At 42.3% G+C, this 21,044-nt stretch overlaps 1 protein-coding gene across 2 annotated transcripts in view; it reads left to right on the top strand.

Annotated features, from left to right (window-relative positions):
• FGF9 (fibroblast growth factor 9) overlaps nucleotides 1–15,028 on the top strand; it is a 57,566-nt gene extending 42,538 nt beyond the window's left edge. For both annotated transcript variants that reach the window (XM_069808161.1, XM_069808160.1), the window contains exon 3: nucleotides 12,128–15,028. In XM_069808161.1, the coding sequence (XP_069664262.1) occupies nucleotides 12,128–12,373 (246 nt within the window). In that variant the 3' untranslated portion in view covers nucleotides 12,374–15,028. The remainder of the gene's footprint in view (nucleotides 1–12,127) is intronic.
• The last annotated feature ends 6,016 nt before the right edge of the window (nucleotides 15,029–21,044 follow it).

The raw sequence follows: 21,044 nt of genomic DNA, 5'->3' as shown, positions 1-21,044 counted from the left end.
GATAAAATGGAAACTGCTGCAAAAAGAGCTGACTGGGGCCCTGAAATGTATACTAAAATATAAGGCAAAAACTTTTTAAGCTATATGAGTGAAAAGGGGACAGCAGTCTTTACAATCATGGTGTATTCAGGTGGGAATGTAAATGCAATATAGCCTGACTGTGGCAGGTAACTGGGCTAGCCAGTGTTTCTGATAGTCTCCTTGGGGTGGTAACAGGGGGCTGGGGGATTCCCTGTCGTGTGACGAACGAAGGGAGCGGGGGCAGCTGACACCGCTGCTGAAAGAAGTGGCTATTTTCCCACCGACCATCCATCCCCTCCCTTTTGCTGGCACAAGTGATTCTGTTGCTGCCCGGTGGATTGAAGCGGAGAACTGGAGAGCAATCTGGGCAAGCAGAAGGGCTGCCTTCAGCCGCAGTGGTTCCCTCCCAGGTCACTGCAAGTTGTGGTGTGAAGGTGGGAGCAAGCATGGCAAGGGAGGGTTTGCTTCTCTCCGAGGCAATGCAGATGTTTGCCAGCCTCGAGTGTTTGTGGACCTTCGGCCAAGCGGTTTGTGTTTGGCCAGGGCCACGACCTGGGAAGCCGGAGGGCTATCAGTCTGACTTGGGTTGTGCTTGGGGCGTAGGAACACGCTTTTAAATGAAAGAGTAGAGGAGGACCTGGAAGTACGCGCAAGATGAGTTTACTGAAGCCGGATAAATAGTTTCAAGCAAGCCTTGTATTTTATTTTTGGTAGGAATTTCTTTTTCTAGAAATGGGAAACACGGTTGTGCTAATTTGCAGGGCTGTGTTAGGTATGACCCGCAGAAAAGAGCATTTGCTACAGTGGGTAAAATGGGTGTTAGTAAAAGACTTGTATGATAGATGGTGAAAAAACTGAAGAGAAGACAGCAATGGGGAGTGTTGAAAAGTATTAGGCTGGAGTGAAGCTATTAGTGGAGTTTTTATGGATTGGTCCTTGGACTGGTTTTATTCCCTTTTATTAAGGACATTAAACATCTTGTCATAAAAAAGTAGTAGTGCGTTACTGAAATTGTTGCAAAGTTGGGAGGCATTTTCAGCACAGAAGGCAGCCTCACAGAAGGGACTTGGTGACCTAAAGTGCCCAAAATGTTTACACATGGGGCTCAGGGAGAGCTCTGTCGGTGCCACTGCATATGGCACTGGTAGGATCTAGTGTAAATGCAAAGTGCAGTTGGTCACTTGTGTTAAAAAAGATGAATTGAAACCGAAATAGGTGCAGAAAGAGCTTGGTGGGATGATCAGAGGGATGAAAAGACTATCAAATGATAGGGTCTAAAGATCTTGGCTTATTTAGCCTGCAGAATGAAAATGCCCTTGGTCTCTGTAAATAAATTGAGGTTTAACACCAAGGAGAGAAAAAAAGTCCTTGAAATAGAGGACAAGAATGAATTGGTTTGAACAGGTCACAAGAAAGGTTAGGCTGGATAATGGGGAAGTTTCAGGTCATGAGGAAGTGAGATTTTGAGCTGGCCCGAGGAATTTTTGCAGGGAGGTGGGAGATGAAGCATAAATGCTTTCTCTCTGCACTGTATGGTAGGGAACAGCTTTGTAATTGTGGACGTTTTCTTTGTGGAAGGTGTAGGTCTGAGAAAAGCCCTGAAACTTTAGTTACTTGGGAAGATTTGTCTATAACCTCCTCTACTTCACCTTTGCAGACAGCCTCTCTCTGAATTTGGACGGGCAGCCTTGCTGACAGCTGGGTACTGTTAAGTGGTGTTCTTCACAGGTACCAGCGTTGGGGGTGAGAGCAGAAACTGCAACTCACTCAGCAAGGTATGAAGGGCTCTGTAAAAGAGAAAGGTCTTTTGAGATGTGGGTAGTGGTGTAGGAAGAATTGATAGATGAATCCATACATTTGACACAGGTAATATGGGAGAAAGCTCTGCAAGAAACTGCAGCCGTTATAGTTCTTCTTAAACAAAGGCTTCAGTTTGTTTTTTAAATCAGAATTCCACAAATTATAACACCTGTCACCAAAGAGGGACACCTGCTAATGGTGTCCTATGGGATAGATACTAGACTTTTCCTCAGGTCTTTGGTTTTCCTCAGAGGACTTCATTCCAGATGCTTACTAGGTCTGAGGATAATTTTATACAAGAGAAAACCCTCAGTGATGTCCTTACCTTGGTCTGCAATTCTGTGCTGAACTTGGATTCTCACTACATGCCTGGAACAGGAAAGTATTAGCATATCTCCCACATAAATGATATATATATATGTGTGTATATATAAAGCTAAGCTTTGGTAAAGCAAGATCCTACTCAAACCTTAATTTAATGATTTGCTTTCCGCTAATTAAAGATGTCTGGAATTTTGTATTCTTACAAAAATGGGAGATTGGAGGTGCTGCTTGAGGAGGCAGCCAAGGTGATCTAACACCTTGCAGAAACCCCCTTGCAGAAAGGCCAGTCCTGGTCCCCTGCCTCTGCTGCGTGCTTCTGCGTCCTTCCTTGCTCTGGCACCAGCACTCATCTGACCCTCTCAGGAGGCTAATTTAGGGATCTAAAGCCACACAAGAAAGCTTGCTTTTTTTTTTTTTTTTTTATGGTTGCTTCTCTGCCGGTTTAGCTCCCTGAACTGGCTTGTTGCCTGTTTGGCAAGCACTAGCGCTCAGTGGGGGAATCAGCCGCAGTGTGGGATGGGAGAGGGGTTGAGTACCGCGCTGTCGAAAGCAGGTAGTTGTTAAAGTGGCATAACTGCATCGCAAACCCGAATCCTACCCAGCGAGCAAGTGTGGGGCATGTTCAGCTTGAATGTCTTCAGGTTCACTTGTTTGCAGTTGTGTAGCTCCCCAGTTGCTGCAGCCCTGAATATTTCTGGAGCTAGCCATGTTAACGATAACAGAGGTGTGAAAAGGGTCAGCATCTTCAGCTGATCTGAGAATACTGTGTTGAAGTGGCATGCTAAAAGAGCATCATCAGCAGCAACATAGTGCGAGATGCTTGGGGATTATTCGCTGCATCAGATAAAGATCTGATGTGCTCTGTTTCTGACTCAGGAGCCAGTGGGACGTGAATGTGGCAGTCTTTCCCACTTTACCATTCATCATTTTCAAAGACAGAGTAGAAAAAGTCTGCCCTGCGGGGACTTCGTTAGGTATTTTGTCTAGGTTGAGGTTTGCTTTGCAGCTTGAATGTGCTCCGGCTGATTTGGTGATGTGCAGTAATGCAGTTCATTTGTGTCACATTCAAAAAGCTTAAGAAATAAAGCTTGTTACAGTGCAAATCCATTCTTCCCCCTTCTATAAAGCCCTTTGGTTTCTTTTTCATTCCTTTTACAAAGGCAGACCTCTGCTGTTACTTTTGATTTGAAGATCAGATTTTATATTTGTGTTCCACGACTGCTGCTGAGGAAAAACTTGGCTTCTGGTGTGGATGCTGCATGCTTTTGAGGTCTGGCCCAGGCTGTCCATCTTTAATCTGCTAAACTTTACTCTTCAGGTTTAACACAATTATGCAGGCAACTGTGACTCAGGAGAATTTGACTTGATTCGATTACGGTTGAAATGCCATTGACTTCAATGGAATCAGGATCGGACCTGCTCCTGTAAAACCACCAATTAATTTTATGGTTGGGTCAGCAGACCCTGATCAAGATAAGAGCTCTACTGTATTCATCATCTTAAAACCCTAAATCTAGACAGGGTTCCTGCCCTTGAGAGTCTGCAATCTAAAGACAGTCTTTTAACATGTAAATGTTTATTGCTTTTGCATAGCAAGGGGGATTTTGGCTTGCTGATGCCTTTGTTAGGACAGCGTCTAGTGTATCATCTATACTCAGAACAGAAAACTTATTGGGGAAGACTTCAGGAAAATCCTTTGAGACATTTTAGAATATACAAATGTAAAATTTAAACAAAATCATTGGGGTTTTTTGTTTTGTTTTGTTTTGTTTTTTTCTCTCTTTAAAAATCTGAATTCTTTGCAAGGTCTGTGTGCTGCTGGTACCTGGTAGACCAATTGCCTGGTCTTTCAGCTCTTCAGTCACCAGTTCTGTTGAAGTTGTTATTATATATTTTTTTTCAGACAGATTGACAACTTCTTTCATCAAACCTGAAATTAACTGCATGGCTAAAGTTTGACCCATTGAAAGACAGGTCTACTGATGTGCCTGTGTGTGTGAGGAGCAGGGGGCTTGCGGAGGAGCACAGCCACCCCACTGCCTCCAGCGTTTCCCAAAGGCTGGGTCAGCTGTATCACTGAGAACCTAAGTCAGGGCATAGCAACACCAAGAATATGTGGATTTTCTGACAAATCTTATGGAAGTCTTTTTTGTCTTACTCAGAAAGTGAAATACTAAAAACTGTGTATCTAGATCCATGACTTTACGGTGGGATTGCCTCTGGGAAAAGGAACGGGGGAAGCGTGCAGAGTCATCTCTGGAGAGACCGCTTATGAGAAATGTTTGCCAACGGAGGAGCACTGCTGTCTAAAAGGGCAATTGTGACATCTTTTCTTCAGCAGCAGCTCTTTGAAATGCTGTCCTTCCTTTGTGTCCAAAAAAAGGGGGAAACTAAAAGGTCTCATTTTTAAACACCTTAAACTGAATACGCAATCGAGTCCTGCTGGGTAAAGATCTTAGAGTGCCAACCCTTTTCTGCACTGCTCACCAAAGCACTGTAGATTTTAAAATCTCTCTGGCAAATTTATTGGTTTCCAAGACTCCAGTGGATGTTTGGCATTTCAGTGAGTAGGACAGGATCTTTCCAAAATGCGATAGCCTGTGATGCTTTCTTTGTTTGATGACCCCCCCATCGAGAGTGACAACATGGTCGGTGATATCCCTGTCCTCTGAACTAGTACCTAGCAGGTAGCTTTACATAAAATCAGTAATAAAATGTAGAGGCAGGCTTTTGTTCATCAGTCCTTGACCAAATCATCTTGCTGAAAGAATAAAACATGAAGTACTTTTAGAGCGTACATTTTTATCACTACATACATATTATAATTATTTGGTCCCTGTGACAAAGTGTTTTATGAAGGCCCCTAGCGTTCTGCTGTTTTTGTGTTGATGCCTTGTAGCTGAGGGATAAGGTGCTTCTCTGATGATGGATAAATCCAGTTTGGGGGTTACTCACTGAGTGTAGAGACTCATGCAGATGAAGTACTTTTTACCACCCACTTTACAACGTCTGTGTGAGTTTACAATGCGTGTCAGTTTAGCTGCTCTTGCAAAAGGCAGCACTTTCTGCTGAAGGAGGGCTCTCTTTCCTTTAACCTGGTGTTCTGTGCTTACAGAACCACAAAACAAAGTAAAAATTACTGACAAAACACTTTGATGCTATGCTCCATCTTACTTGTATTTAAGGAAAGCATGTTTTATTTAAAAATCTCTATTCAGTTAAAAGCTTAACTGGTATTTCAGGCTAGAGAGTGTGTGAGTAGCTGTAGGATGACAGCCCTGGTTTGACACACACGTTGTCTTTTGATAGAAGAGAATTTGTGCAGCAGGGAGTGGGGTAGGTCAAGTTACAGCTTTCAGTAAATCTGAGCGTGCCTGAAATGGTTCTTTTAGTGTCTTAAAATATTTGTTGCCTTTTTATCATTGCAAGCCTGATCCAAGTTCCATTGAAGCTGATGGGAACTTTTCTCCTGTCTTCTTTAAAAATTGGCTCCGGCCCCCGTATCAGATTGCATACCACCTTGCTTTCTGATTCTTGGAAGGGTTCAGCCAAGCGTTATGAATTAGATGCTTAGATAACATTGATGACTGCAGTTCTTGATTGTGCCAGGGAAACCAAAAATAAAATAGAGGTCAGAAGTGTAACTAGTAAATGGCACAGTGTGGGCCCGGTCCTGCTGGCGCAGGCGGGAGGGGAACACACCTGCTTGTTTGTTTGTTTGTTTTTTTAAGAGTTGACTTCGTCCTGGTCCTGCTCTGTTGTGGCGTGAAGGAAGCTCTTCAGCTTCCAGAAAAATGGTGCTGTGACAGCTTATGTGGCCCCAGGCCTGTCCCTGGAGCTTTGTCGTGACTTCCAACAGCAGCATGAGCAGACCCCGGGTGTTAGGTGAAAATGAGTTTTCATCTAATGCACTTGGCTGGGCAGATCTGAATCAAACCTTTATGGACATAAGCATGGCTGCTGGTAGGCAGCCTGTGCTGGCAGATGCGAGCGCGGGCGCAGCGGGGTTGCTCTTCCTATAACGATTTCGTGCCCAGGGAGGGCACGCTTAAAGCTCGACAGATGCTGCAAACTTGAAATCTCAAAGGAGTGGATATCAGTAAAACCAAGAGCTGTGGATTTGGCAGTGGCAAAAATGGATGGAGGCTTAATTGGCATCTCATCCTCCTGCAGCTCATGTCAGAAGAGCTCTGTAAACAACCCTGGGATAGCTGGATCCCAGTCTGGTCCCTCCAGAGGACGTCCATGATGGTGTGGAGAGCAAGGGAGCCGGAAAAAAGGGCAATGGGGCAAAGGGGAGAAGCAATGAAATCCCTGCTGCACTGACAGTCTCCTGGGGTTTTATTGTTGATGCTGGAGTCTGCTTGCTTTGTTCAGGAAGTGTTGCTTTTCTGCCCCCTTCATCGAGATGTGGAAGCACCACAGTGTCTGTATCTGTGTAGCTATTGCGGTTTTTGATGATAACGCTCCCAAGGGGACCAGGTCCTGCCAGGTCTTGGGAACTTTACAAGATTTTTGTATGAAAGATATTAATCTTTAAGCGCTCTTATAACCACTCCATGGCAGCAGTACAGAACAGTCACACTTTTTTTTTTTTTTTTTGGCTAAGTGGGGTTTTATGTATAATAAAAACTTTATACAAGTTAACTAGAAGTTTAGGAGGAGAAACTAAGATGAATACTCCATCTCTGTGAAGGTACAAGGTGACCTCAGGTATGGAGAATGCAATTGCCCAACTGTGGTTCTGCCAGGACACCTTGCCTAACTTCCCTGATCTTATAAAAAGTGCCATGGAGTATGAAATGCATGTGAGTGGCAGCGTGGGTGCCTGGCTAAACTGTTCAAAGAAAACTCTGTGACATTCACCAAGTCAGACACTCAATGTGCAGGGCTTGCCTCGCGCTGCTGGCTGACTTGGAAAGGAGGGTGGTGCTTCTCGGACACCAGTATTTGGCTTCTCATTGTGGCTGGAGGTTGCCCACCCAGCCAGAGACTAACAGGCTTAGCATGGGACATCAGACAACACCACAGCAAATGCTAAACTGCACCTTTATTTATGACAACTCTGCATGAGTGTTAATTATTAGCTGAATGTCCTATGTTCCAGAGGCTGTTTGCATTACAGCATAGGAAGGGCCAACTGCACGTAAAATATGTCTGTTTGTAGGCAGAGCAGCAAAGAAAACCACTTTGGAAGACAATAGGGTTTTTTTTGTTGTTGTTGTTTCTCTTCGATACCTATCCAGTTTTTATTAACGTCATATAGCCATAATGAAGGATTTGCATGAACTTATTTAGGAGACTATATATTCAGACATGATTTTATTACGACAGGGTGGATTAACACAGTGATAATGTGCAGCAGGTATGTAGGAAGTGCTGACTACACCAGATATACTTCTTGTGAATAGTTGTTTGGAATTCTGGATTAGAAGTATGTCTATTGAGTCAGTGTAGCAGTTTGCAAGAGGGAAAACTATACATGGCATAGAACAGAAGAGTTTGCTAGACATGAAATGTATTTGTTGTGATTTTAGGAATGATGGTCTGAAGAGGTTTCCTTTTGTCAGGTTACAAAATAAATTGGAGTTTTAGCTCTGCTAGGTTATTTAAAAGAAAAAAAGAATATTGATGTGTTTTATACAGGACTCTACTGTGCTTTCAACTATTAAGCAGCACAAATGTCTTACCATTCTTTAGAGTCATGAAACCATTCTCTGGGCAGTGTACATGTGCTTTGCCTATTTCCACTTATTTCCAATTAGCTGCTTCACAGGGATATCTATTTTTAAACAAGCTGGCAAATCTTTTGTTGTGGTGGCTGTAATGATGTACTTTATGAATTTACAATCTCACTTTTAATCGATCTACCTGGAAATAGGATAACATAATTATTTTTCTCCCTGCTTAGATGGTGGAGAATGTAGGAAGGAAAAAGGATTCTGGACTTGCTAACACTGACCAGGCATTAGCAGACTTCTGAATTAAGTCTGCCTTGGGTTTCTGTCCTTGTGATATGTGTGTCTTTGGACATTTCAATTTTTTGAATGTTCCAACTTAAATAACAGGGTAAAAAAAACCCAGGTAAAGCGTGGAAATGTAGTAAAATGAGAATCGATCACTTTGTAGTGGAATACTCTATGAACAGTCCTCACAGAAAATGTGTGGTATGTGGTGCAACATCTGATTTATATAATTTTGAGGTCACCTTTTTACTTGGCCCCTGAATTAAATGATTTGGTCAAGGCAGGCAGCCTCCCCTTTCACAGGAATGCAGGTTACTTTCCATAGCTGTTCCAGTTGGGTAGGTTTGGTTTTGGTGTCAGCCTTCAAGAAAGATGTCTGGTGACATTAAGTATGGTGCAAGGAAATATTGGCACTACAAAAATGATAGAGGAGTCAGTTGCTAGCATAAAAGTATGCAAAAATCACTGCATTCTAGGGCTAAACCTTGCTTTTTGATTGTGCGTAGATGGACTTTCTGAAAGTAATAGGCAGAAGGGGAAACGCAAGCCACTTGTGATCAGGAAACACCGTCTCCTTTGCATACTGGGAGAGTTGGCTTTCAGCAAGACTTTCCCATCCTAAGCTGGCAAGGCAAGAAGGTGCTTTTTGGCAGGATGGACCAGCCTCACCCCTGTATTATGCTCATTTCTGGCTTGAATAAAGGCACGTGTGCTCAAAACATGAGTGTAAGCTAGCGTTAAGTAGTGTTGTGGTAGTACATGGTTTAGTAGTGGACTTGGCAGTGTTAGGTTCGCAGTTGGACTCAATGATCTTAAAGGTCTTTTCCAACCTTAATTATTCTATGATTGTACATAGATGACTATCCTAGCAGATACTGGTTTCTGTCTGTCGTGGTACTAGATGAGCCGTTATCGTAAGGATCTCCCAGGGCATGGGAAGAAGGATGTGCTGGGATTTTGGTCCCCACATTATTTACAGGGCCTGATCCAAAGTCACTGACACCAATTTACTCCAGTAGTCTCTGACTACAACCAGAATTTCTAGGTGTCCTAGAAGGAAACAGTTTGATGAATTTATAAAGAAATTATTTCACTTCTCTGAAAGTGTGATTGTTAGTGTCCCTACATAGCTGAACCTACATCCTAACAACGGCTCTGTTAAGTTCATGTTACAGTATTCGCCTGCTGTCTACACATGAATTTCTCAGAATTTTGATGAAGGACAAAAGAGATGTAGCTGTGTTGTAAGAGGATGAAAAGTAAAAACAGGGTAAGCTTGTAAAATAAAGATTGAATTTGTAAGCTTGAAATCCATTGAACTCATCCAGAGCACAGTACAATGCAAACCCCCTTATTCAAGGTCTGCTAGTTAAGTGTACCATAGCACTGTCATGATCCATCAAACCTGCCAGATAAAGAGAGGCTATTTTAAAATTTCTCCTTCAGGGCATGGGGAAGTACTGTTCTTGCAAAGATAGAAATTTATGATGATGCTAAAAAAAATGCAGATGAAGTGAATAATTAATGAATTCAAGACAGGACTGAAATATCTTCCTAAAATGTTGCTATTTTTAGCAGGGAGTGCTTCTGCAGTGCTTGTCATGTGATCCTATTGCCTTCTGTGAGCAGGAAAACAATTTGAATTAGTTTCTCTTTCCCCATGGACCTATAGGCCCAGTATATAATACCCCTTAGCATCTGCTTCTGCCTTAAAGCAAACGAAGTGATTTTAAACCTCATGCAAAATAAAACACTAAGGAAAGCTGTACTTAAAGACAATCTTTATAGCAGCTGAATAGTTTTTATAATAGTTTGTACACTGAGGCTGTACAAGGGGGCTACTGCAATGTGTGTAACTTCCAGCTGCTGCTGAGGTCCAGTAATATTCTGGCTGTCAAAGAACGTAGAGGCAATTACCAATAGGAGGTTGCAGGATCTGGCCCATAGATACGGATTTAATGTAGACGGATTTGTGCCTCTTTTCCCTATAACCAGTGTGGAGTGTTGCTGTGTTTGAACTACTCTGCACATTAAAAAGGTTATAGTCAGAAACGTCTCTAAAATAAATTGTTATACACAGCTGGCCTGCGCCTGTGCTCATGATTCTGCACACACTGCTCAGCTGGACCCGCGGGGAGGGAGGTCTCCGGCCGAACCGCAGGAGAGGGTGTGAGGAATGGGACTGCTGTCTTTCTTCTTCCCCGTCATAGGCTCCTCCTGCAACTGCGCAAGCCACGGCCACCCGGGTCCACACACTGCTGCCGCAGTGAATACTCAAGTGTTTAACACCCAAATCCTGGTCCTCTTGGGGATTTCTCCTTCCTGGAGGGTGATGAGGTTCCCAACACCCATCAAAGGGGAAGTCAGGAGCTGCTTACTTGCTGCCTTTCTTGCCTAGTGGAGTTGCCACAGGTTGCATTCAGAAAAAAACCTCCAAATCCCAAACCTTTGGGTGCTGAGGGGCACCCTGGCTTTGCAGCCCAGCACCCCGTTGGCAGGGGTGCAGAGGGGTGCTGGCTCGCTCTCCCCACGTGGGATGGTTCCTGGGTGACTCTTGTAGGGTGCGTAGGGCTCCTTGGACCTGACTGAGACCCTGGTCCCCAACCCCCATGTAACGCAGCAGCGAAACATCTGAAGCAGATCGCTTTGGGAGAAGGTTGTGAGCTGGGTCCTGAGCAGCAGAGGTGGCCCCAAAGGTCCCAGGGCGAGCTGCAAGCTTTGGCGATGGTGGGTGTTGGGAAGTTCTGGATTAAGCCATGGATGGTGGCTTCTTGGGGGCACTGGAGCGTGAGCTGCAGCTCCTGAGTTGTGTTCAGGCACACATTTACGGCTTAGGTGCTGTAAGTGCTCTGCTGCACCTGGGCCTGGGTCTTCGTTTTCCTTTCTCTGTGCATCTTTCTAAAAGGACTGTTTTAAGATCTAATGTCTATAAAATGTGTGCACAGAAGTCTGTGTTGTGTGGAGCTTTGTAAGAATTAGAAATGGATCCTCAGCTGGAAGCTGGGTTTGGTCAATGTGAGTGCTATTCAAGTGAGAACTCTTGTTACAAAAAATGTGTTAAATTATCATTATAGTGCTTTTTGTGCCAGCTGAAAAGACTATTTCCAGGCTCATTTTTTCCCAGCTTTCCATCAGCTCTCCCATGCTAGAGCTCACCACCTTTTTTCCAGTCTTCCAGCTCAGTCACTTGTGTGAGTCCTTCCTAAAATGAATCATGTTTTCAGGTGGCTGCTTTTTAAGCAAATCTATTTAGACCAAAAGGGTTTGGAGGGGTACACACAGACTAAGTAAGTGGGTGAACTGGAAGGAGTGGGAGTCTGTGGCAGGGGGAATCTCATGAATGGTTGATGTCTTCAGTGGGTCCCATCAGTAGGACAGGAGGACAACCCTAGTAAAGCAAGCCTGGAGGAGTTTCCTCACCTAACTGCATCTCAGCATGTGAGGTTTGTGCTCCTGTTTGATGCTTTCTTGGGTTGTGGTTCCGTGATACAAATAATAAACCAAAAGAAGGGTAGTAAATTGTATCTTTTAAAATTAATGAAGTGCATCAAGATCTCCATACAATGAAAAGACAAAGAGATTTTAAGGCCCTAAATTGTATTACAGCCCTGCAAACCAGTTGTAGTTTTCTTTATTTATGTCTGTTTATTTGAATGCCTGCACTCATGATTGAAGCAATTAATTATACAAGTCCAGTAATGTCTTATGAGCTGCTTGGGAATGATCAGAAATTAAAATACCTATTTTCAGTTTTGTTGTTGCTGTTTTGATTTGGGCAACGTGGCTTTTGGAGAATCGTTTTTGCTTCACATAGTGTTATCCACCCTTGTGACTGCTTAATGAAATACCCAGCAATACAGCTTTACCCAGCTGAAACCGGGAATGTTGAAATGGTTCATTTTGCGAATTGAGCAAGGAGGTACTGATTTCAAGCTGTGAAAATAGTAATTCTTTTAAAAATAGCTTATTTTTGTGGCTATCTATCTCCTTACTGCTTTTTCTTTTTCTTTCTGTAGGAAAAATTAACCCAGGAGTGTGTATTCAGAGAGCAGTTTGAAGAAAACTGGTATAACACATATTCATCAAATCTATATAAACACGTGGACACTGGAAGACGATACTACGTTGCGTTAAATAAAGATGGGACTCCAAGAGAAGGGACTAGGACTAAACGGCATCAAAAATTTACACATTTTTTACCTAGACCAGTGGACCCTGAGAAAGTGCCGGAACTATATAAGGATATTTTAAGCCAAAGTTGACAAAGACAATTCCTTCACTTGAGCCCTTAAAAAGTAACCACTATAAAGGTTTCATGCGGTGGGTTCTTATTGATTAGCTGTGTCATCACATCAGCTCCACTGTTGCCAAACTTTGTCGCATGCATAATGTATGATGGAGGCTTGGATGGAACATGCTGATTTTGTTCTGCACTTAAAGGTTTGTCCTCCTGGAGGAGAGCCTATGCCCACTCGCTTGATTTAGTACGAGAGGGAGCGCGAGAGAGTGAGTGCGAGAGAGAGAGAGAAAGGGAGAGGATGAATGGGAGTGAGAGCGTGCGAGAGAGGAGCCAAGGGAAGGAGGAGGAGGAAGGCCTGATGCATGCTGGGGAATAGACACGCTTTTAAATTTTTGATCAGTTGTACTTCATCATATATCAGCATAGCTGCCATACTTTGATTCATCAGGATTTTTGGCTGGTGGCCTGCTCAAGTGTACGCTGCATTTACAAAGGCATGGAGGGTGCAGTCTTACTTAAACAAGAGACTTTTCAGTTAATTGCTCTCTGGGTCTTACCCCACTGAGTTTAAAGCAAAGACCTCTTAGTAAAAAAATAAAAATAAAAAGTTAAATTTATTTATAGAAATTCCAAAGGCAACATTTTATTTATTTTATATATTTATTTATTATATAGAGTTTATTTTTAATGAAATATGTACAGGCCAGATAGGCATTTTGGAAGCTTTAGGCTCTGTAAGCATTAAAATGGCAAAGGCCACTATGAACCTGTGGTAAATTCATGCAAGTAAATATAAAGGTGCATGGATAAAAACAAAAAAAACAATAAAAAGGTAATAATAATAATAAATTCCAGTGACCCTCATGTACTAAAGGTGACAATCTCTTTTGTGCCCATATTATTGTACAAGTATGCACACCACTCATGACACTGAGTCCTCACTCTTCTGACTGCTTGTTTCATAGCTTACCCCCAGAGGATTAAAGAGAAAACTGGGTCTTCAACTTTTTTTATGTGTCTGTAATATTTCCTCTCTGATAAAGTGACTTCTTACATCCTTGTAAACTTCACGGCTGTGGAAAATATAGGGGTTGGAATATATTCTACTTGTTAAAACCTATTGCAGATTATACCAAAGCTAAATGATAAATATGCTTTTTTTTTCCTAAAGCAGAATGCCAGAAACAACATAAGTAATATCAACAATTGTATTAATTTTAAGATTCCACAAATAGCACATAACGGTTTCAGAGGGCAAGAACCAGGTTAACAGGATCACTCTTGTAAACATGTTTACTTGTGCACTTGACTATCTACTATGAAATTATACAAGTTCCATAGGGGTCATTGTAACATCTTTTATGGAAAATTGCTTTCAGTGTGAACTGTCATGATACATGATATTAGCGCCCTTCCTAAAGTAAAACTTGCAAAATGAAACTAATAAATCTCTATCAATAATGACAATGAGGGGGACAGTATTAGACTTTTTTTTTTTTCCTAAAGTATGTTCAAATATTCATGAACCGTAAGTGAGCTGACAGTATGTAATATTTAAGGCATTGTAGCATTTTATGTTAAGCACGCAAACACGTTGATTAGCAGTTACCATTTGGGAATTAACCCTTAGGAAGAGGCATTTTTTTCCCCAGTACCCTAAAGGAAAAAAAAAAGAGAGAAAAATCATGTAAGGTCCATATGACAAATGCATTTTGTAGTTGTTGTATCCCTTAGGATTTGAATCCGGTGCCGTTATGTTGAGTGTAACCTTTGCCATGGGATCTGTCAGGAGCGTGGCTGGTCCTGACACCCCCGGCTGTCCGCAGAGGCATGGAGGCTGAGCACAGACGTACTTTGGAGGAGCTATACATAAGTTTGTAGCCTATTCGTAATTAAGTAATTTTTGCTCTAAGGCACTCTTGTCCATGTGATATATATTATTTGAGACGTAATTCTGTTCTGGAATAACCTCTGGCTTGGTGTCCTGAATGAACGTGACCTTTCTGTACTCGAGCAGGTAGGAGGGGCCATGTATCAACCAGCGATATCAGCAATCTTAAATAAAATGTGGCATTTTATTATAATTGTTTATGAATGATAAAGATACGTAAATTATGTTAGTTGATTTGTAGGATACAGTTAGACATACTTGTCTAGGGACTGTTATTGCCTGGGAATTTACAGCCTTCGACTGCGGCCCACGAATTTGTTTTTAACTCTTCAGAGCTGCTGAGACCTGCAGGCAGTTTGCAGGTCAACCGGGTGCTGAATCATTTGTCCGGGCGGTGCAAAGCCATGCCGGACCGTAGGAGAAGAAAGCAAGCTTCTGGGGAGGACTAGGGTTCATTGCTCAGTGTTAAACAGGCCAATCCTACCGCAAGGAGGGGAGGTTACAGCTCTCTGCTTTGTCAGTAAACCTGACATACACCGGGAAATTAATCGCAAAGGTTAAAAATACTATGAGTTGAGGCCACAATACTAGGCCATGGTTTGAGTCTTAATGTTAAATTCACTTGGATTTTTAGTAATAGGCAAGTCATTACTACTAGTTAACATGTTTTATTTAATTTATTTTTTTGTATTTTTCTAAAGAAAGGATTAAACCCAAGAAAAATGTTATGAGTTTATGGCAGTCCATATAAATAAACTGTAACCGATTTACTCGAATAACCCGTAATGGTGTGTAAATACTGACTTTATGTAAATATAGAAACATGTAATTCAACATAGGCATTATTGCGAGACTGGATGGTCCAGGAGTTGGCAGTTTGCCACTCCCTGCAGGTTCACTGGGTCAAATTCGGCCTGTTTCGGGTAGTGAACAACAGATTCTGTTCAGTCACTTGTGTAAAATGAGTTATTTCTATTTGCTTTCTGGCGGGGGATGGGCAAAACCGTGGTCACCTGGGTGCTGCTTAGCTCCTTTGCCAAGGCGTGAAGGGGTGCGGATGCCCTCCCGCTCCTTACGTGATCCTGCTAAAACAGGGCTGGAGAGAGCTGACATGGCAAGGCGGGGAGGCTTGCAGTGCCACTCCTCCTGTGCTCTGGACAAACAAAAGTCTTCGTTTTCTAATGCTGTCCATCTGGCACCTTTCTTAAGCACTAAAACTCACTTGAAGAAAAATCTGAGGGAGAAACAAAGGAACAATTGGTGTTATTTACTTAATATTCTGTAATGGTGTGTAAATACATACAGAATTCTGTAATTTGTATAAATACATTGCTATAGAATTTTGAAAATTGGTATTATTTGCTTGATGTCCCTTCAGAGCATTTTCTTATATGTGTAATAACAGGCTTGCAAAAAGATGTCCTTTCTTATTCCTAGAAAGGGTGTGAGAAAATTCCAGGAAGACCAAAACCATCAATATTTTCTATGTCTTTTGCTAAATTGGAAAAAAGCAGGGGGATATCTTTTCGGTAAGAATTGCATCAGCATTTCACCTGAAGCAGATCTGTCTGGGCAAGCACCGTGGGCACAAAGGTGATGGAGATTCAGAGCAATGTTATTGCATGGGCTGGTTTTGAGCTGCATCTGCTAATGTGTCAGGCAGTGCTCCCAAACTTAAGTGGGGCGGATGAAACCTAGCAGAGCTGGGCAGTGCAGAGAGTGGAAGGAGAAAAATCAGAGGAAAATTGTCTTAAATTACCACCAATCAGTGCAGAACTTAAACTGCCTGCCAACTGGGAGGAAAAAAAGATGCCTTTCATAAATGACTGGCTGTGATGTGGAGGCTGGAGATGGGACTCTCTGGTGTAAAAAGTCAAGCATTGCTATTGTCCCCCTGGAAAAAGATAAATGTGTGCTTAATAAACATACAAATAGGAGGGAGTTGAAAAGACTGCTTCCAAGGCAGTCTCTAAGTTTCTTTGGAGACAGAATATGGCAGGAGGTAAGAGAAGATGCATCTGCAGCATGTCTTTCAGAGTCCTTTGCGTCATCTTCTTAGCTTATGCTCTGCTCTGCGTACTCTTGTATCAAGTAAAGGAGCGAATGTAAGGTCCAGCTCTGATACCCATGATTATAGGAGTAGAAATAGATGGGCTGTGAGCCATGCTGTGCACCTTTTTGTGTGAACTCCTGTCCCAGCTAGTGAATTCTCACAAGGTCCCTGTGAGGTACGTTAGCAAACATCAAGATAGGGATATGGCCAGGCTCCTTACAACTGCAGTTTGTTTTGCAGAAATGTGAGGTTCTCGAGTCTTTGAAATTTTGATGAAACCTTGGAAACTCACCCCCTGCTCATGTAGCTGTGTATGTGTAGGCAGCCGTATTTGTAGGTAGGGAATCTGGGGGAAGAAGTAACCAACAACATCATCCTCAATGTTTTTTTCCACACGGCATATCATTTACTGATCTGAGAATAGAAACTAGAAGACTTCTGTTTTCCAGACTTTTACTTCTGTTCTTAAACTGTTAGAGCTCTCCATGGGTTGCTCACAGGTCAGTTCTGTCCTGCGCTGGTGTTATCTTTCACCTTACCATAACACTACAAGGTGGTTTTGCCATCTGGCCCCTAAATAAGTACCAGTAGTATAACCTCATTTCTTCTTGTCAGGAAGCTGAAACAGCCTGCCCTAGAGTCTGTTGCTGAACAGTTTGGCGCTGTGAAGTGAACAGGGCATGGCTAATTAGCATCTTAAATTTAGGATTTATACAATTTTTCCATCAAGGATAAGAAAGACGGTGATTATAAACAAAGAAATGCTATTGTGCAAGGTGTCTTGTCAGCTTAGCTGCGTGAAGTTTGAAAGCAGAAAATGTTTCTTGATGTTAGGAAGTTTAAAAGGAGAATAATAATCAAGTTCCACCTGCAAAGGAGTTTATAAAACCCAGTCTTGTTGCCTTTTTCCCCAGTGGTTATATATCTTTAGTAGCTTGTGTGCATTTTCTTCTACCTGATGATATTGGAAAAGACTCTTTTATTTTTCATTCATTGTTTCTGAAGTCCAGCTGTCTTTGTATAATTTTTCAGAGTTATTCTTGGTCTGAACCCTGGGGCAGGAAAGTTGCCATGTGATCCTGGATTAGGGCAGAGGATCACATGCGTTACAAAGATGCTGCTGTTGTGCTCAGAGTAGCTGGTATAGTCCATAGCATGACCTTGCCTTATTGTAGCTATCACACGGAGGGCTACAGCATTATTTGTGCCTTAATACATCGTATGTTATTGTTATCATAGGAGACGTCTTTTCAAATGATCCTCAGGTCATGCCAGCTTTATTAAACCCTCATCTGTCTCCTGAACACACGCTCACAAATATCCTGTCATGGCGAGCAGCGTATAAAGTAAATTTTAGGTCCATATTGCTTAGTGCTGCAGAGGGGTTTCACCTCACAGAAAAAAAAATAAAAGAAAAATCCCTTTTTCTTTATGTGGAGGGAAGTTATTTTTATGCGCAGTACTCACAAGTAGCAACTACAACACAGTCAAAAGAATTCTGGAATTAGACTGAACTGTCAACATGTTTCTCACATTTCAGTTTTCTTGAGAAATCACAGACCATCAAATTATGGTGATATGCAAAATATGCCCTGTAGATTATTTTTTTTTCCATGTCCAGAGGGCCTGGATTTATGTATATCTTACTGTTGGAGGCAGTAAGTCTAGGTGAAAAGAGCATTTCTGTAATGTTGTAACTCAGAGATTTTATTGACAACGACCCGCCTCCCCCTGCAAATTGCAGCTTTAGTTAAAATTATTATTTCTACTCTTGTTGCGAGAGTAGATGTAAACATTGAAACAGAGTCTTGAAATATTCCCTCACAGCTGTGCTCTTGAATGCATACTTTTCTTTTATATTTCTTATGTAATCTTATTTCTATTACTTTTTAGAAACCTTTGTGCTTGTTATAAGTGTCCTACACACATTGACTTAGTTACAGCCAAATTATGTACCTCTGTCTCCTTTGGTTAAGCCAATTTTCTCTTTCTGGACCTTTCATGTTTTGGCAGGCAAGGCAGTAACTTCTCAGCTAGGGCCCTTATTTTTTCTTTTCTTCCTGCTACAATCAGTCTTTTTTATTCAGTGACTGTCGTTAGTTTGACAAAGAACCTGCATGGTAAGACTGTGCATCCCATCTTATCTTCATTCCAGGGAAGCAGAAGACTTGCTGGTAACAATCCTATGTGCATTTTCATCCTTAAGACATTGTTTGGTTTGACTCCAGATGGAATCGGTGCTCGTATCTTCCTCTTCAGGATGGTTTCAGCCTTTATCTCCCCCATGTTCCTAATAGGATCATTAGAAGGTTGTTCCATATATAATGTCCGTTTATTCAGATGTGGCATATCCATTTCCATTTCTCCTTCCACAGAGTGTTCTCTGTAAGCCCTTGTTTATTATCTGTTAAGATCAGTTAATATCTAAAGTCCATCATAGGCATCACCTTATTAATTTGAAATCTCTTCATCAGCCATGTTGTATTACTTCATGTTTGCAACTCATTTAATCATAATGATTTGACATGTGTGTTAAAGATGCAAAGTTCGGTTGTCAATCACTTTGGCTGTAAGACCTGAAGTGTTCTCTGAAGAATGAAAGTCACGTACACATCCCCAGTTCCAGTAAGGATATTCTCCTCACTGGCACCAGTCCACCTTGCTGTCCTTCAGAGGAAAGCAGTTCTTTTGGCCTCCTCAGTGTGCATGGAAATCACTCCCAAATGGCCTGCTTTATCACCTGCTCTCCTGTATTAGCTCTTTTCCTTTTAATAAAGAAAAATCCTCTTCCAACCAGTTTTTTTTAGCTGCTTCTTCCTATCACCTTAATCTTCCTAATATAATTTTGTGTAATTGGGTGTTGAGGTAGATACTGCCAATGAAACCTGTATTGTGTAATTGTTGTGACTGGGTCCAATGTACTCTCATTTCTAATCAAGCCAGTCTTTATCCAGTAAAAAAAAAATTGGAAGAAATGGTGAAGAAAAAGAAAACTACATGTTGTTACCCCTTATCTCAAGTGGGTTTGAAGGAGAGCTAATGCGAACTTGCTCAAGCTAAGATCGCTCTTAAGATATTTCCATACTCTTAACCATCTTTCTGGGGTTCTGTAATGTCCCATTATTTTCCAAGTGATGTCATCTGCCATCCTAGCAAAAGCTTTTTTCAATGTCTATGAAATTCATGTACAATGAACTCCTGGAAAGCTCTGCTAAGAGGACGTTCTTACACACTGCTGTGGCCACTGACAATTTCTGCTTCTTGAGATCAGCCTGCTCTTTTCCAAGCCGAATGTCTCCTACTTGTTCCAACCTCCATAACAGTGTGCCTGCCAGGCTGCTGCTTGGTACAGAAAGGAAGATGCTGTCTCTCGGTTTATTGTACTGCACAAGGAGTTTGCTCAGGAAGAGAGCAACTTCCTCGTTCCAGGACCACATGAAGGAATTCATACTTGGCTTCAGTAGAATTTGCACCTCTTATCTTTCCCACCTCGGCCCATATTCCATGCACTTAATTAATGTTTCTATTTTTATGGCCTTATTATCTATCTGAGAACTGCGCTGCTGGTGTATGCCAGAAGGCTGTTCTGAGCAGACTGGTATTTTCCTCCTGGACTGCCTTTGTGTTAGTACATACACACCCAGGTACACTGCATCTTCTCCCAGGGACGGCTAGAAGCATCTCGTAGCCTTCCTTCTCTGTAAGACAAACAGGCCTTCTTGGTTAAATTAAGGTAGGATACTCCATCCCAGGAGTATCCCCACTGTCCTGCAGCAGTGTCATGGAAAACAGGAAAAGTTCTTGTCTCAGTTGTCTCTCTTTGCTATATAAACTTGGTGGCTGTGACATGTTAAAAAAACCCCAAAACAATCTAGATGAACAACAGGCTTGAGAGTACATGCAAACCAGTTTATTTCCAGTTCCTCTCCTGCATTACTTAAATAACCAATTAAAAATCAGCCAAGAAACTCTTGAGCTGAAATTTTGAATTCAAAGCCATGTTACTTGTAGTCATAGTTTCAGTTGTGATAATAGTCCGGTAACTGCTCCACAGCTTATGAAGCAATGTGCAGCTGAACGTCCGTTTCTTTCTTGATGGAAAATGTGATTTGTTCACAGAAATGTCGTCTTGGAGACCATATTCAGCTGTTACATGGGGAGCCTCTAATGCACAGTAAAAGTGCTTACTACCCACCTGCTGCAGATGCCCATTAAACCTTCCCCTCAGCCGCCTGTCGCCCAGCTGCAGGGTTGAACTTCCACCGGGGCAAAGTGCTGGCTCAGACGGGCTGAGGCGCTTGTCCACGCCGCGGGGAAAGTCTCTGAGAGAGGGGAAACCACGTCCATGCCGAGAGGAGAGAGGGGCGGCAAAGAGAGAAGCGGAGAAAACAGGGTTCACCTAAGAAGGGGCACAAGGAAGGTCCTGGGTTTGCCAGTGGAAAATTAGCACAGGCTGGAAGCAGGGACAGAGACGTACGTAACGCAGAAATACAGATGTTTCTGTTTCTTCTCCCTGCTTTGCCTGTGTGCTGCCCCTTCTCCCCAAGCACACCCGCTCCTCTTCACTTTCCAGCTATCATGAGCTGTAGTTGAAGCAGCAACTTCTCAGCAACTTTAGAAGATCATGCATTGCACATGTTTGATAAGTAATCATCTCAAGGTTTAGTTCCATAATTCAAGCGGCACTAAAAAGGTTCAGACCACAGAAGAGGGACTGGTTTGCGAGCAGCGCTGCCTTGCTGGGGTTAG

Source organism: Haliaeetus albicilla, chromosome 20, assembly GCF_947461875.1.
Source record: "Haliaeetus albicilla chromosome 20, bHalAlb1.1, whole genome shotgun sequence".
NCBI lineage: Eukaryota > Metazoa > Chordata > Aves > Accipitriformes > Accipitridae > Haliaeetus > Haliaeetus albicilla.
The sequence above is the reverse complement of the archived record's forward strand: the minus strand, read 5'-3'. Positions and strand labels throughout refer to the sequence as shown.